General features: G+C 28.9%; 1 protein-coding gene and 1 non-coding gene across 2 annotated transcripts; one reads left to right on the top strand and one right to left on the bottom strand.

The window, feature by feature from the left end:
• Positions 1-1516: 1516 nt before the first annotated feature.
• Positions 1517-19240, top strand: LOC148234906 (uncharacterized). Its single transcript, XM_088185458.1, has 8 exons — positions 1517-1747; positions 10060-10161; positions 15099-15449; positions 16653-16817; positions 18244-18348; positions 18422-18532; positions 18599-18682; positions 18746-19240. The coding sequence occupies exons 2-8, from the start codon at positions 10060-10062 to the stop codon at positions 18959-18961; spliced, it is 1134 nt and encodes a 377-aa protein (XP_088041584.1). The 5' UTR covers positions 1517-1747; the 3' UTR covers positions 18962-19240.
• Positions 16253-16324, bottom strand: TRNAT-CGU (transfer RNA threonine (anticodon CGU)). Its single transcript has one exon. It is a non-coding gene; the product is annotated as a tRNA-Thr (tRNA).
• Positions 19241-20098: the final 858 nt, after the last annotated feature.

Genomic DNA, 20098 nt, shown 5'->3' with positions numbered 1-20098 from the left:
GATATGCTTAGATAATATTTTAATAGTTTTTTTAAAATACTTTTAATTAGCAATTGCAATGAGTTGCTTACAAAGTACCATTACAAATAGATTATTTAAATATCTTATGAACCATTGATCCTATATAAAAATTTAATCCATTTCATTGTTGCATCAAACAGTAAGAAAAAAATGCTTTTAAAAATGTAATTAATTAAAAACAAGGAAACCTCGATAGTATTTTAAAAATATATTACCAGAAATTGCGTTAAAAGGCAATTAATTACATAAATAATAAAAGGCATATAAAAATATGCTGAATTATAATAACCCATAATTACTTTTTATACAAATTAATTTTTATTTTGTTGATTTATTTGTCTTAACTGATCCACACACATCTCAGTTATTAGTATTTTTGAGAAAGGGCAAATATTTTGCACCATTTCGGGGACTTTGGATTCAAAGTTTGAATTGGCTTTTCTTCACAAAACTTGAGATACAATGGATAATAAACAAATATTCTCTTATAAAACGTATCTCAAGAACTTATTCTGAACTTTTTCGATTAAGAGAGATCATTTTGGTTATTCTGTGATTCTAAATCATAGATCATATTTCGAATATGCTGCGAACTCAAGTGTTACAGAGACGCAAATATCTGACAAATCGAAAATGCATTTCTCATAGCAAAGCCGAGCACCTTGAAAGATTATTTATTGATCGTATATGTCTTGAACTGCGAGGTGTATTATAGGAGTGTAAACCAAAATATGAGTGTATTTTTACCATTGACTATGGTTTCTGAATCAAGAAAAGATGCATTTGATTACCTTCAATATATAGGTTGATAGCTGTGATTTTAAAAATAAGTTGCGCCACCTAGTGCTGTAACTGTATTTTTTTTTTTGTGTATACATTATTAAAAATATTTTTATTATTGTTATTATTATTATCATTATTTTTCAATTGAACGAACCACAAGTGCTTTTAATTATCAGTTCAATAATTTAAGGTATACATCATGAATACTTTTAATTACTATTTTATTACTTGTAATGAATTACTTGAACAGACTCTCGTTGATGTGCTTTTTATGTGATTTGAAAACTTTACTAATTAAAAATTTAAAACGGAATCGAATCTTTTATCCAATTGCAAGTGATGCTTAATGGTTATTTTATATGTTATTTTATTTGAACATACATATGTATATTATTCTGGATTTTATTGGCAATCAAAAGTATTACTCTGCGTGCATTATATTTAATAGTCTGGAACAATAAAGTACATTAAAAAATATTAAATCGCATAAGGCAATTCGATATCGTTACATATTATGATGTGAACACATCCATACCATTTTATAAAGAACCGGTTAAATGGCATCTGTATCGGATGTTACTATTATGAAGTATCGATCTCGTTTTGCGTTGTTTTTATATTTTTTTACATTTTATTATTACGTATTTTACCAAGTAAGTAAGAGACGTCTTCTTCAAAGCGCGGTATATAAAGCTCGACGTACAGGTTTCGCGCTTACTCGCTCGCCGGTGACCCTGTGGAGAGGTCAATGTCGCGTCTCTCTATTCGAGTTTATAGTTAAACCGTATTCGAGTTACTTTGCCGGTTAAATTTAACCAGCATTCATACCAATTTCGTCACGTTTAATTCTTAATAAATTAAATTCATTAAGATTTGTGTAATATATAATCAATATATTATTTCGCTAGTTTATAAAAGTGTTTGAAGAAAACGACATCTAAAGGTATGTATATATTTTAAATTATTGTTTAACATATTTAAGTGAATTGAAGAAAAGCTTTAAATTGATTAAAATAGTTAATCGAGAGCTAGATTTGTGTAACGAACTTCACAAGGCCATTGATCTGACGCTTACGATATATACATAAATATTTCTGCAAAATTCTTTGCTTCAGGAGCAATTAGAATTTGCATATATAAATATGATGTTTATGTGCTATTAATTATAACATATTTGCATTTAAAAAATATAATTGCTTTAAAAAAAGGGTAAAAAAGGCTAGATAAGCTTAGCGAAATATATTTGCTTGAACATTTAAAATATTTGAAACATAAAACCGCAGTATTCCGGAAAAAAATCTTAGTTTTAAAATACCAATTGAAATTAAAAAAATAAACCTTATTCTAGAATTTTAAAAAACATATTAATTTTATTTTAAAAAAGTGAGTGATTGCTCAAAAAAAATTTTTGAGCAAAATTTACGATATTTCTACGCGGCTTAAAAAAACAACGTTTATGTATTATATATAACAGTTAATAACTAGATAAATATTACTATTTAAAAACGTCCAAAACCTTACTTTGTAATCAAAGTAATATCAGCGAATACTGAAAAAAAATCATTCATATTCATTCAAAATATGTTAACTACAAAATTTTCAATATTAAAATAACGTTAAAAATTTACTTATTAATTTCTAAACTATGTATGTAATTTATTTAATAAAATGTATTTAAACTTTAAAATTAAGTTCATGATTCTCAAAACTATAACATCTGATTAATTTGTATTTAGATTTCAAATTAATTAATTATAAATAATATACAACTGTTTAAGAATATTAATGTATGATATTAGCAATTATTAACTTAATAAATTTAGTGTTGCGAAATAAAATATATTCTACTACTACTTATTATTCTATAAAAATTAATTGAAATCAGTTTAAAAGTGTTTAGATTATTATTATATAAAATGTTTGATTTTTGATATCAAAGCATATACGTTTTATAATTTTAAAAAACAATAAAAAAAATCTTTAATTTATTAAATGCCCACTAATCCGGCGCTGGCTTTTGATACATTGTCAAAAGGAGTTACTTGACTTATTATTGTACACAAAAATATAATATTAAATTTAGTTGTTATGTATTGTAAATGTTTGCGTCGTTTTTAATGACAATTTATAAGAATCTAAAAAAAACACCTTTAATTACCAATGAGTTAAAATATTTTTTTGTTAATATATATCTTGATACGATACATGTTAACCCTTTAGTTATCAGCTTATGCTAAAAAAAAACCAGATACATTTTTAATGGGTGTTTAATATTTTTTATTATTTAATACATCGATAAATATTAATTTTAGTAATCCTAAAAATGATTTAAATTTTAATTTAAAAAAGCTCATATATAGTGTTAGTTAAAATCGATTTTTTTCACAACGATTGTCTTAAGAATCTCTTATTTACGTTAATTTTCAACATTTAACACAAAAATAAACTAAGCAAATCAATCAATATATGATATTAAATTGAGAGGATTCTAAACGATATGTGTAGATACGTTTCCATATTATTATTAGCATTGCTTTAAAGAGCGTTAATATTATACATAACCGTTGATATATCAAAGACATAATTTTTCTAATTAAATTTATTGATTCTTGTTTAAGTATATATAGTATTAAAATTAACTAAAATCAATATCATTTTATTTGAGATTTTTTAAATGTATCATTCTGTAAATCGTATACCATCAAAACTTTACAACAATCGGCGGTTCTGGTATTTATAACCATATAAAATATCTCTATTTTACTATTGTATTATATTGTTTACATAATCTAATTATATCATTTAATCTTTAGAACACCATTAACTTCATTAATCAATGGACTAAATGTTATTTATAAATCACTCTATAGCAAAGGATGTAGATTTTGTGCATGTTATTTGAATATTAACACCAGTTTTTTCTCTTTTGTACAATTGATATTTACTTTTGTTCGTCTGTATGTTTTATTTTTTGGTTTGAGCAATTTAGAACGAGTTTTTTTCTCACATTCTTGTTTGATTGGATATGAATCATTTTTCGCCCATTGTCGGTGTCGTTTAACGTTTATATTTATTTAGCAAAAAGACAACTTTGGTGTAACATTTCAGTTACAGTTATACATACAGATGAATATTTTAAAACGGATCTTTGGGCAAATAGGTACATACTTGTTAAATGTCTTAACGTGGGAAGATTCGAAAGATACGTTTCTGAGAAAAATTTAATTACGTACCCACTTGCTCAAATGGTATCATCGGTAACTGTATGTGAACCAAAATGGGTTTTTATTATGTTTTTAACATCGTACCGCTATAATGTAATGCAAATTAGAACACAACAGTTCCTTATTTAATTTTTAACATCTAGATATAGTTCAATAGTTACTTTTTGAACTATTGCATAGCATTATAATCGCCACGATTTTTGCTTTAGATCTTCGAATGGGATATGATTTCGCGACTTTTTCTGTAGTATTTTCACTATTTTTTAACAAGATTGTCATAAATAAAACTTCATTAATTGATTTTTTAATTCTTTAAAATTCATAATTCGAAATTAAGTCTCAATGCGAACAATTAATATCGAAAAGAAATAAATTGAAAACAACATAATATCAGCAGATGTTAGATGGACCTAAATCAAATTATTAAATGAAAATTCGTGGTTCCATTTTTTATTTTTTTTTAAATAAATCTTATTGACTTTATTATAGTATACATAATACTTTAGATAATGTTGACTAATAAAATACTGTTGGCAAAAACTTTTTCAATATTTTTATTGAATTACCTAATTAATTAAATATTGAAATATACTTCTCTAATATGCTTTTGTAATATTTTTTTATATAAAACATGCTATCGAAAATAATATAAAATCGTTGTACATGTACCTATTGCTTTAATTATAAATTCACTAACTATCCTTTTAGATGAAAAATATTTTATAATGTCACTTTGACCTTATCATTCTGACAATCTTACATTTACAATTTACTATTTTTGTAGTACGAATAACAAATAAATATTTTTTCTATTTAATATTTTCCATCTAATGATTACGTAGTCTTTATGAAGAGCCGGATTCCGATCTATGCATTTAAACAGGCGCTAAACAGAAACAAACTGTCACTATAGCATTTTAATAAATAATAGTAGCCTACAGAAATTGTTTCTCCTACCCTTGTAATTTACAATTAATTTGTTGGGCAATATATTTTTTCGACCCATCATTTAATAACTAAATTAAATTGCCAAAGTTAATTTTTAATAACCTGCTTAAAATTTAAAAACTCTTTTATATATCCACTCGGTTGATTTAGTACATATATTTGTACTAAATCATCATCATTTATGTAAAGTTTTGCTCAGTTGCTCTTTAGGATCCAAAGAAAAATATCGTCATCTTACTAAAAAAAAATGTTTTAATTCCCATGCTATTTTCTCTATAATGCTATATTTGTGAACTCTTTCTGAAGAGACGTATTTACTAACCAAATATCTGTTAAGTTAAATTTCACTTCTTTGAATCGTCTGGTATTGCCCGCTTGTTCCAAAAGAGATTTGAATAACAAGTATGTACATAAGTCACTTACATATATTTAATTATCTTAGTACTACAGAAAGTATATATATTTATTTATTTATTTTAAAAAGCCACTAAAATCAATAGATATTCTACAAAAAAATTATTAGTTGAAATTTTATGATTATATACCATATGCATATATTGTATATAATACACGATAACGGTTATAATTATAATAAATCAAGTTTTGGCAAATGCAAAAGCGATAAATACTAGTTTTTATCTGTATTTTAACACATCAAACAGGTTTCCATTACCAAATTAACACAGAGATACAACTCAACAGTAGCATTTGCAAATATAACTGTAAATGCTAATATTAAATAAATAAAAATATTTTTAAATAATAGTTATTATGCACTTTATAAAATCAATTATGTTATATTAAATAATAAATAATCACTGTTGCTATGACATAGCGATAAATAAACGGTACATTCACAATGCAATTTTCCATTTACCATTTCATTATAAATATACAACAAGCTGTTGAAATTCATTGAACCGTCGATCGTTTACCGAACATCACAGTTAACTGTATACATATAGCATGTATTATATATATATGTGAAAAATTACTTATTCATTGGATGTCAACATTCTTGTATTATATATACGCGATACATAAACGTACTGTGATACAAATGTGCACACATAAATGTAAAACGATAAATTTTGCTCATAATCGTCGCTAAGAATTCTTAGATAAAATTATGTCTGCAAAGAAAAAGTTTGTCAATCATTAAAATAATAAATAATTTTTTCCTGCGCTTTTTTTTAATCGACTAAATATTTTATTTAACAAAAAAATCATTACATATGGCTAGCTGAAATATTTGTGCCACACATCCCATATCAGTGAAATCATCATTGAATGTAACACTATCTATATTTTCTCAGATTGCATAAAGCATTTTTCAATTTATAATAAATTGTCAAAGCAATTTCATTGCTAATATTAAATTCATGCATCAGGTTTATTAGCTACACAGTTAAATAGACTTCATGACGGTATTCTTGAAGACTAGAATATGACTTATAGTATGCCTGTGCTTATATCTATCTCAATATGTATTATATAAATTGCAGTTGTCAACTCTTTTGTATATTGACTTGCCGTGCTTAGAAAAACTTATAATTTTTTTAACATATTTCAAAATAAAAGTATACGATTAAAGCTGAATATAAAATTAAATAGCACTCGGCCATTAACTTTATTTTTATTAAATCAGATTCATCTGCAAATTTATATTAGTGTTTTAAATTACAATGCGACATAAAATTGATCATGAGATTTTTCCTTTTTTGAGCATTTTTCTCTCAGTCAATTCCTATTGCATTAAATGACTCTCCTTGTTTCTTATTTATTGTCATAGCAAAGGCAATGCAAATTAGGAAGTTAAGCGATAATTTTAAATACTATAGGGTGTCCCAAAATTAACGCAAGATTTGAATTAAATAGAAAACACATTTTTTAGTCTTTAGATTGTTAATTTTTTATTGAATCATAGAGTACATAAATTTTTTTACTAGTATTTATTTGTAATTGTTTGATAATTTTTCTACAAATTCAGCTTCAATAGATAATATTTAAAATTAAAGTAATCTATCTCTTATCATATATAATCGTATATAATTGACGATCTTAAGGTAAGAACAAATTTATTTGTTTAATAAAACATGGATATTTTATTTTTATTTTTTTATTATTTAATATCCTTTTTTCAATTTGTAAAAGGGAAACTATAGTAAATTCTATAACTACAGTCTTGGAATTAAACATATACTTGAATTTAAAAAATATTTTATATATCTTTGCATTATACCTTTGGCCGACAAATGGTGACATGTGATATTTAGTCACAGATTAGGCTACTAAAGTAGTATTTATTGAAAATTTAATATTTAATTACGTTGAGGTCAACGGACGAGGCGCCGCCGGTCATCGTTTTCCCGTCGTGATCAACTAAAGAAGGTGTTTCTCTCGTTACCGCCACGTCAGTGTTACCAGTTTGTTTCCAAATAAATCAGCCCCCTACATATCGTTAAACCTTGTGGTTTAGATTTATTGGGTTCATCAACTGAACCACTTTTATATCTTTAATTAAAAGGATTAACGCATATCATTATAAAAGGGCCAGTTCAATTTACAATAAAAACGTTTTAACAGTCAAAGAAAAAATGGGTTTCTTCGTTTGAAATGAAACACCCTAGGAGACCATTTAACAAAAATTCCATAAATCATGTAGGATTAAATATTTATCTCTTTGAGATAAGATAACGTTCGCAACCGTTTCTAATCTACCTTATCGGCTAACAGAAATTAATTTCAAATAAATTCGTTTCTTTTCTATAATTAGTCGTCCCACTGAATAATGCTGGACCACAAAACCTTGGAAGGGCTATGAATATAAATACTGATACACTGGCAACTAGGAATCACTTCCATTTTTCTAAGGACTATCCCTCAGACAGTTTATCTGAGGTTTTACTCTTGGACACTTCGTCTGACACATACTTATTATCTTTGTATATATTAATCAAATATAGACCCGGACTCTATAAGCTGGACAGATTCATATAATTTAAAAAACTAGTAAACTCAAAACATTAATGTCTATCCCTTGAATCAAAAAACTTACTTCATTGTATTTTATCAATCAATTCGTTGAAATTACTAGATTTATGGTACTTAAATTTAATGTCCACTGAACGGTAATCCATACTGTAACCCTTCATCAACACAATCATGACGTATATTGTATGTTGAGTATATCAATCAATATTAACAGCAATTTCTTGGTTAGCGGGTTGTTCGTCCGCTGAACTGAAATTATCAGCAAAGTTAACCACGACTGTCTATAACTGTAGTTCGATAATGACCGGTGATGGATACTCACTGTTCTTGTTCATCCTCTTAATTGGCGAATTGTTTGCGGAAAGTGCGTTAATGGCAGTAATTTGTCACGATACCGGTTCATCGCCTGTGATATGAACAGTCACGGTTTTTGACTCCATCCGGGATGAATTCTCTTATTTTTAGACTATCCAAAACGAACATTATGTTACAGCATATTATTTATGATCTTAAGAAAATATCCATGAATCTGATCCATTAGTTTAATTTGATTTTATTTGAGTCGAAAGCAGAGGTGGGCTTATGAGTTTAAAATTAATTGAGAGGAAAATGTTTTAGTAACATGGGAGTAAGATTTTTGTAGCTTTTCTTAATCTAGCTTGGTCGTGCATATATAGTAAAAATATATTAAGAACTTAATTTAGCTCATAGAGAATACCGCATGTAGGCATGAATGTGTATGTAGGCATGAATTAATTTTACTATTTAGTTAAATATAATAATCTTAGGTGGCTAAAATTTTAAATAATGGAGAGGTATTGCAAAATCTTGGTCTTTAAGAGCTTATCAGAAAAGATACACAATATCTCTATGATATAAGAGTTAGGGATATACAAGAAGATGCATCTTCAATTTTATGGAAATTTATTGAAAAGGTAAAGGCAATGTTAAATGAACAAGACTAAGAGATGTCGGAGAAGTTTGAGATCATATATAATACCAGTCACGCGATTCTCATCGTTGGAGGAACGATTTAGAAAGGAAATCGTGTAGTTCATTTATCGTAAAAGAATCAATTTTTCCATCCAAAACCCAAACGCTTAACTGTACAGTGATGTTACGACGGATATCGAAAACGCATTAACCGATTGTACCTATCGATGTGTTCAAGAACGGCTCTCGCGTTCTTTTCTTCTTGTGCTTTTGATAATTATGACTAGCACGCACCGTTGCACAACACTGATTGCGATATTGCAACAGGGTGTTCATTAATTATATGTAAGTTTCTCATATGCGAGAACCTTGTCTCCGGATGCGGGAACTAAACACTTGTTGTAATTAGTTTAAATTGTATGGCGTAATTTATTATAACGAGTACGCATCCTCTATCTTCTATGAAATCTATTTGATTTTCTTCTTATTCTTCCACATGAGTTTATTATGAATGCTGTAATCAAGTGTGCTTTATTACAAAGGCATGAAGATCTTTATATGTTTCTTCTTTAAAGTTATTTAAAATTATAATAGTTATTAGATTATTATTAAAGGTTCATTAGGCTAAACTTGTGTCATTTAATATTATCGTTTTAGTATAAATTATTAGTAATTTTTTTCTTGATTTTTTCCTGAGTCTTTAAAATAATTTAATTATACGTCACAATCTTTAAATTCATAATTTTACTTTCTAAAAACTCTTCCAGTCCCTAAAACAAAGCCATGTCCTGAAAACGACGACATTTACTGATTCACCTCGAACTTCGAGCGGCACACATTTTAATAATTTCCACAGTGCTAACGCTATTTTAATTTTAGAAAGTCAACACTTGTCGACAATAGATTCGACTATACCTAAATTGAGAAGAAAAAGAACCGCCGCGTTTGTTTCAGACATACATCATTAAATATGCGCTTTTGTGAAGGGTCAAGTGAACAAATCGGTAACGGTTTTCGGTAATTTTCGCTGGTCTTTCCGAGAATGACACGTTGGAACTATTATCGAGACAAACTGTCACTCGCTATAACACGCGACAAAATTTCACTAAAATAATACTCGACCCAAATACTCATTTTGAAAAAATTCCATTCACAGATGCTGTCGAGACTATTCTTCTTCTTGGTGCTGGTAGCTGTCGTTGTGTCAGGGTTTGGAAGCAGCGATGACAGATTTTTGAAGAAATACGCCATGATGAAGGTGAGCTTATTATAAAATATTATATGTTTAGAATCTTCAACCCCAATTACCACTTGGGTGTAAGTATTCAACTAAAACTATCATAAAAATCAAAAGTCTGTATCAGTTTTCACTTGCTATAACCATATCAGGAAAGATTTGGATTTTTAACACTGAATTAATTTAGTTTTTCGTTAGATTTATTAATGATTACTTTTCTCCAGCACATCTTGCGCTGAGTGCAATATACGTATCAATTTTTAGATCATTTAAAAACCGCAACACAATAAATCACAACGAGCTTCGCAATGCTCTCTTTTTGCTTTATTTTTGCATAATGCCCAAAATATGCATGTATTATTTATACGACATATTGTTGAGACTTTTTGGTGACTAATTGCTAAACAATAGAGTTTTTAGTACTTCTCTCAGTCAATGGAATCCGTAACTTTCGACGTCTACACCATGCCTCAAAGGAATCTACGTTGTTTCTTTATTTTTCTTTTATACTCCAACATTCCACTCCATATATTGCTATGTAAAGATGTATTACTATTTTATGAGAATCAGACCTTAGGTAAATAATATCATTTACTTAAATTCTTAACAGCATTACTGCTATTCAATCGCTCAAATCGTTCCAAGCAAGCAAAAAATTAATATTCGCAAGCGGTATACTAAAATAATTATACTAACTATACTAACGGAATACATAATAATATATAATGCTGTTTTTTATACATTTAAGCAACCGTTTCGCTTATTGATTCGCATTAAATAATAAATTACTATAATTTTCTTAACCAAACGATCATATTAAATAATCGCATAGTAATAAGGCAAATTAAATATTCATATTATTTAATGCTGATTTTATTTGATTAAGTTCAACCTGTAATTTAATCTATAAAAAAATTAACTTTCAAGCTTTAATGTATGTATTCCATATATAGCTTAACCCATTCACCGCAGATGGCTTTTATAGAAGTCATCAAGAAGATCGCCATTACTCATTGAGCACCAAAAGGTGCCATAAACCTTTGAGCCTAATAATATGGTTATTTAGTACAATTTTAGACTGTAAATCAATTATTTATTTATTTTCAATCATAACTTTGCGTTTTTAAATAAATTATGCCATACGTGTGTTTTAAAAATTTGAACTTTTTTGTGTACTCTCAATAGTCTCAATGATGTGAGGCAGTAAAAAGCAATAATATTTAGTTGTTACAACAATAAATTAAAATATTTTTATAAAAATATAAATCAAGTATGTTTTAAGAAAACATCCGCCAACACCATTTTAATTATTACTTATTTTAAATATATCGTCTAGTGCAACCTATATTTAATTGGTAGCAGAAAAAAATTAGATTGCATTATTTTCCAATGAAAAAAGTTTTTTTTTTAAAAAACATGCATTTCGCGTTTTTTATTTAAATGTAATTATTGCGACTTACTTATTACTAATATTTAACACCAATGCTTAGTAAAGCATTTCATTTGAGTAAAAATATGCCTGAATGTAAATAAAATGTACAAATATAAAAAACCGTGTATGTAATCCCTGCTTTTCTTTTCAATTCACCAGCCATCCCTATCATAAAAAAGGTGCGGTAATTTCTGTCACATTAAATAATTACTGGGAACTGCTAAATACCGTTAAATTTCCCTGATATAAAGCAAATGTATTAATTTTATGTTGATATATACAAAAATATCGAACATGTTAGATTATTTTTTTTTAATTTGCGCTGATATATCGGCCGGTGGGATTTTTGGCCCCCTTGGACTAAAAGGGATAATATTATTATACTTTGCTATCCTACCCCTACAATGAGCATCAATTTATTTTACGCTTCTGCTTTCAAGCAATACGGACATCGTTGTTTTCGTAGTTCTAAACCATGAAAATATATTTTTGAAGAAATAAGAAGTACGGATTTAAAAAATATTTTTTCTGTACTACCGGTATTTCATTATGTAATACTGATAGTACCGTCCCAATACCGGTATTATAGGTATTGAAATCCCTAATCACGACAGATCATAGTTGAAAAAATTTTGCCGACACTCCAGCTTTTTGAGGGCCAACTATTTCAACTCCACCGCCTGATAAAGGCAGCTAGATTATCATATGTATGTGGTATTTAATATATGCTTAATTAAATAAACTTTTACCAATCTATTTCTGCTGCAAAGGCCTCAAAACCCGAAAAATGAATTTAATCAGTCTTCAGTTCATACCGCTGAAAAGACTTGATTGAAATCGGCAAACATCGAGATACGGAAGTAAGGGAACTACTGGAAATTAGTAGAAATGATTTGAGAGTAGAAATTTTGACTTGGCTGAAAAACTATTTTTTAATTTGAAAATACTTCATAATAAGCAACAGATACCAACGATTAAAGATCCCTAATACAGTCTATCATAAACACATTAATCACCCAACATGAAAGCTTCAACATCATATTCACTATTCTAGTGTTGTTTTATCAGAGCTTTCCTCTAATATTTTTATAAACGCGACGATTATTCGTTAAGTGCAGGACGGCAAAACTATTTTCAATTACCTAGTTCGCTCCTGGCACGCCACGCCGTAATTAAAATTCAATTATCCGCGCGCGGAGAACCTTTTCACGGCGGGTTTTTGCACTCTGTCCGAGGAATGTACATCGCATGGTTATCCCACGCCGCTCCGAGCAATGATATCCTACTTCTATTAAAAATCCACCTACCGCAAAAGTAATTTCGAATCATTATCGGTCACAGCTGAGTGGAACACAAATTTTACAATGACTCTGCGACGTCACTGGCGGTAAAATTTAATGGAATTAAGACCCGAGTAAAAAAAACGCAATAAAACGGCTCATGAAGTTGGTCCCTAATAAAATTTATCTCCTATTCGACTTGCATCAGATAATCTCATTATTAGATATAGTACATACATTTATTAGGCGTCCTCAGTTTTTGGACTAATTTATTATTTTTTGGATAGTATTTATGAGCTTAAATAATTCACTGAGTTCTTTGTTGAAACGCGTTCGATTTTTTTTTAATTAAAATAATATTAACCTGTTCTCTTTAGCTTAATATTTCATTGGTGCAACAATTTATTGATTAGCCTAACATTTTATGAGCGCAACAATGTTATATTTTCACTTTTCAAGATTTTCAATATATATGCAAATTGAATAACGAACTTGATTACGTACGCTGATAATAAAACTGATAGCTCAGGTGTGATTTACAATGCATCGCGTCTTGTTTTCATAAAAACACAATTTAAAAAATACTTTTGGGGTGTTTAGATACAAAAGAATTGATAATTTCATAGCAATTAATATTAAAATAGCATTGTAATTTTTTGACTTAAATCTGTATAGCAATCAAAAAATATATCAATGACTTTTATGCTTTGGCTTTGGCTCGTCGGGCCTAAGTTGCAGGCCAGCATCAAAGTGGTTCGCCGTTCGTTAAGCTCGTCCTTTGCCAGTCGCCACCAGGGATAGATCCACGGGGGAGGGTGACGAGAGAATCCCCCCTTCCCACATACAAAGATTTTCAAATTCGTTTAATCAATAAAAATAATGATTTAGATTGATGGCCGCCAGCTGGTGGTCCGCGGAAAAATGTTTATATAATTACAATTTTCGTGTTTATCAAAAAGTCATTCTTCCAACCGCAAAATAATTTAAGGCTTCAAGATATCTTGTCTAACGATGGTTATAGATAAACATTTAATAATTGTTAATTTTTTAATAAAATTGTGGGGCTCACAGTGACTATTAGTAAATCGCCACAAACTCATTTATCATTTTTTATGCCGGCCAGTGCAGACCGTATGTGACAATAGACAGAATAAACTAAAAGCATTACAATATTCATTCGAGACTTTGTGCAAGTGTTGTTATTATAAAATAAATAACAACACTTTGAGATCCATATCCATTTTATTACTTTTGACATGGATTCTAAACAGGGACGTCATTTTTGGGTAGAGGTAGGGGCATTTTTCCATCCCCCTTAATTTGGGCAGAAAAATGCATGTCATTTAATAAAATATTAACTGTCTAAGTCCTCCCCCCTGGAAAATGCTGAAATGCCGTCCCTGCCTCGATGGCGCGTCACCGAAGGTCTGCACCCCCGGATAGCAGTCTCCACAATAACGCGTTTTATCGGTGTATTCTTAGTTTCGATTTATACATATAGTGGAATTGTGCTCGATTATCAATAGCTTGTATTACTCTTGAAATACACTGGCACAGAATATCTTCACATGTTTAAAATGATATCATTTTTAATACAGATTTTAAATGATGTTGCTGGGGTATAAAATGAATCATATCTGTCGGTAATGAAGTAAAAACCCACCGACGAGTTAGACGAGATCTTTGATTAGTCGCTACTACCTAGTAGAATAGTTAAAAAAATATATGCCTGCTTTTGTCAATAATATTTTCACCGGCGTATTACTTCAAAATATTATGAATTTATTTTATAAATTAAAATATGAAATAGCCAGGATTCAAAATTAAAATTTTCAAGAATCGGGTCATGAAACTCGGGAATACCCCAAAATAGTTTTCCGAGACGAGTCAGGACAGAAACCCTACTTGTTACGGCAATATTTTTTGATATAAGGGTAAAATAGAAACCACACGATCTCTTTCATACCGTATGCAAAGCGTTAATTTTAATATTATATAATTTTCTTTGAAAAAAAGAGAGAAACTCTGCGCGCGTTGGGTTTCAAAAATTAAAAAAAGAGCAGGCACAAGATTTCTATGATTTTGGAGTCAATAAACTTGTTATCAGACTCACTAAATTCATTTATGATGAAAAATAAGTGAATAGTGGTTCCAGAGATAATATAATTCAATCTAAATTTTTGTTTTTATAATACTTCTCATACATAATTTAAGATTCAATTTACTATCTTCAATTATATTTTCAGATTTATGAAAGTTGCTTCGGCGCCGAGGTGGTCAAGGAAATCAGGAGAGAGATGAAAGCAGCGTGTGCTAAATGTTCCTCCATGTCCAACGAGCGAATTCCTCCATCTTTAGTCCAACCTCAAGGCATGTATCCAGGCCGATATCCATCAGAAATGGGACACATCGGTAATAGACCACCGATGCCAGAACTGGGCGAGAGTTTGCAAGAACAAGTTCCTGCACACCAGAACGAGATACCAATGGGACAGATGATTCCAGTGAACATGCAAGGACAGGTGGTCCAAGACAGGCCCAACTTAGACCTAGGAAAACTGCAGCAAGCCATCATGGCAGCCACTTACTACCAACAAGTAAGTGAATCATAAGAAATTGAGTAGTATATATCTCATAGGGAGGCAATCAAAATAACCATCTTCAAACATATAAACAAGCACAACTTACAACAAACATTGGTATCGATAACGCAATATTTTCATTTTAGCTCAGAAAGATTATTTTCAATATTAAAAGACATTCAGATCCGTGTGTCCTGCATGAAATTAGCCGCGAGCGAAATTATATATTCATGTTTTATTTATAAGTTAATTATTTTGCTTGTATTTTGTTTCTATATATTTGTAAAACTTAATTAAGTTGTTAAAAATATATAGAAAAATAATAGAATTATTTAATTTTATATTAATTTTACAAAATACGATAATATTATTGAGAAGCTCACACACATTTAGGGCTAGGTTAATATTTTTTAATTTTAATTATATTTTCAATAGATTTTTCACTCTCTTAGTTTACATTATGTATTGAAAACAGTTTTCATTTCATGTAGTTTATAGCAATATCATTTTTTAAATCGTATATATACATAGCTAAAAACATTACAGATAAAAGTGTTCTAGTCTAGTAAAAACAAATCAAATTTATCATATAAAGTTGTATCTACTTTTATAATTTTTAAACAAGACGCAACTAAATTTCCACAGATAAAAATTTAGTCAAGCTTCAAACCAAATCCAGAATGGACTATTTGTTAATTTTTTTATCCAAAAATAATATTTTTATTTTAAATTAATATTTAATTACTATTCCATTTTTATAAGGAAAACATCATTTTCGTTTAATAATAAATATCAAAAAAAGGATTCGCGTTTTCCTCTGCCTCCTGTGAGGATTGAACTCACGACCCCTGGTTTACGAGACCAGTGCTCTACCACTGAGCTAAAGAGGCTCGATCAGCTGATCGAATTTTTTTTAAATAGAGTTAGCGGTCTTTTTAAAAATATTTATTTATTACAGAGTTATATTGATAACTTTATAGTATTATTCCATAATCCATATACGTAATTATTTCAACGAATATATCCGCGATTATTTCGAATATCATTGTACGTGATCATCATACTTAGTAGACAAGAACGTTTATAATATTGAGCCAACAATTCTCATGTGTGACAATGCAAAAATGATAAGAACCAAATCGTGTTTTAAATATGTGATTTTTTGGTATTTTAAGTGATTGTAAAATTATTCTAAAAAGCTTTATTTTAATTGTTTAGCAACCTCAAGGGCAACATGTACAACCAGTTCCTGATATAAGATTCGGATATCCACAAATTGGAAACCCGTATGGTCCCTGGATGCAGCAACCAATCATGCAACAACCAAACCCTTACATTTATCAACAATTTCCTTCTCCATACTTCTACAGAAACAGGATGTCTGTAAGTATGATTATTTTAGCATGTTTATATTCAACAGAGAACGCTATTATGTTAGCATTACTATGAATTTCGATCATAAATAGAATTTTTCCACAAAATGTTATTATTTTTTTTAAATCATTAATATATAAACTTCAGTTTTAGTCTGATTTTGTTACAATATACATATATGTAGTACATTATCATAAAATGAATAGCATATGTGACGTTAAAACAGTAGATTTACGATAACAATATATAGTAGAAACAATACAATACTTCGGAATCACCTTGAAATGATCATAAAAAATACTTGACTCATGATCGTTAAAAGTAATGTTGTCTTATTGTAAATTCGTTTCGTTTACAACTAGCTTTGTAGACAATGAAAATAGTTCGTCCAAGTTATAAATGACAATATAAACATAAATAAAATATAAACTCAATATAATAATTTATTTCTTAATGTACAAAGGTGTTTCTTTATTCCATTGAGATAACCCTCTACATTTTTACTTTTTCGGGTTGTCCTAGGAATATTATTATACAAATTCACACCTTCGTACAATGTTCCCCTAGCCGTACTCGTTTTCTTATACCAACCTAACTATTCTTAAATTGTCTCTATTTCTGGTATTAAATCTATATACATCTTTATTTCTTATTAAATACTTAAAATACTCTGATAACAAATTATTTTCTAACTTATGTATATGTAAATACTAAAACATTAATCTTCAATATTTCTTGAACATCCATCCATTCCAATCTATCAATCATATTTCTATAACTAGTAAATTTGTTTTTATTTAAAACCATCTAATTTATTAAGCATATATTATGCTATTGCACAATAATTTTAAAATGGCAATATTATACTATTGTAGATTATTTGTTTTGTATTTATATTTAGCATATTTCTAACAATTAACTATAACTATTTTTCTACTATTTTTTTTAATATGTAATTACAATGTTCCTTGGAATTTATTTTTTATCTACAATTACACACAGAAGTTAGTAACTTCCCAAGCTCATAAGCTATATATTTAATTATTGCTACCTTACTGAACGATGCAAAAACTTGTTTATCTTGCTGTGCAGTACAATTTTTTTGGGTATTTTGCTTATACATACAAGATGTGATAAAAAATATTGTTATTTGTTTCCCGTGGGTTGAGCTTTCCCTTTTTCTCACGTTATGATGCTTGTGTTAATATCTTCCATATTAGACGCGTAGTTTGTGTCAAATTTTTTTGTCACGATCAACAATTTTTTTATTTTGAAAATAATACCAAAAATAATAACTTTAATAAAATAAACCTAAATATTGTTAATTTTTAACAAAACTGACCATTTAATTGTTGTCAAACGTATGTCATTATTGCTTTTTGTGTTTTCTTTCATATTCATAAGTTAATATTTCTGTATATAATTTGGTTTTCAGCGTGAAATGGATATTCGTAGCAAATTGGAAATGTTAACATCACGTGCTAGTGGAAAAGTCAGGAATGTCACTTGCGTAATGCAAGAACTAGGATATTTAGATCAGGTAATTAAAATAAGACCGAACATATTTAATTTTGAAAAATTCTATCTATATATTTAATATTTAAAAAAAATAGAATTTGGAGCCGAATTTTGAAAAAATCGCTGAAAGGATTGAAAATCTACCCGTCTCTAGTGAACTGAAAGGGGATATGCAAGAAGGATTGCAGTTTTGTCAGAAATTCTCGGTATTTTATTTCTTTAAATTTATACATTGTAAGATTTGGGATTCTTTACAGACAAATATTTTTCAGAGTTGTGTACCAGAATCGAAGAAAGATAACTCACCACTGTCCAAAGAGTTGATGCGACCTATGTTCTTCTTCAGATGCTACAAGGTAATTATGACACATAATTTATAATTTTAAAGTTACAAGTATTTTAAAATTAATGTATTTCAGCACAAAAAACTCGAAGCTTGCGTCATGAAAGATCTCAGAGACAGATTCACTAGCGAAGACGATATGGACACAGACACAGACTTCAGATCTTCCCGAGCCGGCAAATCGATGAAGTTAGACGAGAATCAAAATACTGAAGAATTAGATGAAATAGCAGTGTCTATCTACGATTTTCTCTACGGAAACAGCGATTCTGATTTGGAGTCCATGTTATAATGTTAATAAAGGGAATAAACGCACTTAATAATAACTTGATGCTTTCTGCCTGGTGTTTCCAAAAAGTCTAAGAATTTATTTAAAAATTTAATACAAGAGTAGAAAGTATCAAATTATAAATATTGAACGATTGTTTTTGGGACATTGTTGGTCTTTCAAACGACGTTTACATTGCATTTACTTAAAATATTTATTTTTTATATTATGCAAATTTAGCCATAGGATTAGCGTGAAATATTTATAAGAATATTATAAATATAAATAAATTTGTGTGTACAATGTTGCCTTTATTTTTTCTATACAATGGTTGATATTCCAGTTAAAGTAATTTGTGCATTAAATTAATATTAAGGTTTGAAAGTGACTCTGGACTGTCAGTCTGTAGGTTTAGGGTTGTACTGGGTATTCTGTGTCAATTTGGAGCGAGCTCAACTGTTGGAGAATTCGCGATGGAAATTGAAGTGCTTTCTCTCCGTCTGCGTATGTGTTCCGGACTATACAGTACTATGACAAAAGTCTAGGCCACCCACATTGTTCTATATTCTTTCATAATTTAAGGACTCAACAAGTTATTTTATATAATTTTATGTTCTCTTATAGATCCTTAACGCTTGATTAAAAACAACAGGCGGAGCTTTGAACCAAAAAAAGTAAAAACTAAATCATATTTAACATAGCTAACAAATGGCTTATTACACCATCTCAAGTCAGTGATTTATTTTTTCAGAGAGTAATAATTAAGGTACTTGGATTAAAAATCTATTTTTGCTATTATTTTTTTTCTTTCTTATTTTTGAAGTGAAATGGAGAGAATAAACCTATGTAAGACAACATTCCTTCAGTACCAGTGAGGCTTCAGTGACGAAAAGATGCGTAAAAGTTCAAAAAAACAAGACCACAGTGCAGTGTAACAAATAAAAATAAAAGTGAAAGACCGAAAAAGATCGACGAGAAAACAAGTTTTTAGAAACTCTCATATTAAAGTACTGTATATTGTTAGGGAAATGGGAGATCATCAATTCTCCCGTCTGGTCTCTTTTCTGTTTTCCTCGACTAATTATGGGTGATATGGGTGGCATTGGAATTTATATTCTATTATATAACTTTGACTATAACTCTTGCGTCGTATTGCATATG

This window comes from Plectrocnemia conspersa, unplaced genomic scaffold (assembly GCF_051122295.1).
Source record: "Plectrocnemia conspersa isolate PC_06_02 unplaced genomic scaffold, ASM5112229v1 ptg000005l, whole genome shotgun sequence".
NCBI lineage: Eukaryota > Metazoa > Arthropoda > Insecta > Trichoptera > Polycentropodidae > Plectrocnemia > Plectrocnemia conspersa.
This window is presented reverse-complemented; position numbering and strand designations above follow the sequence as displayed.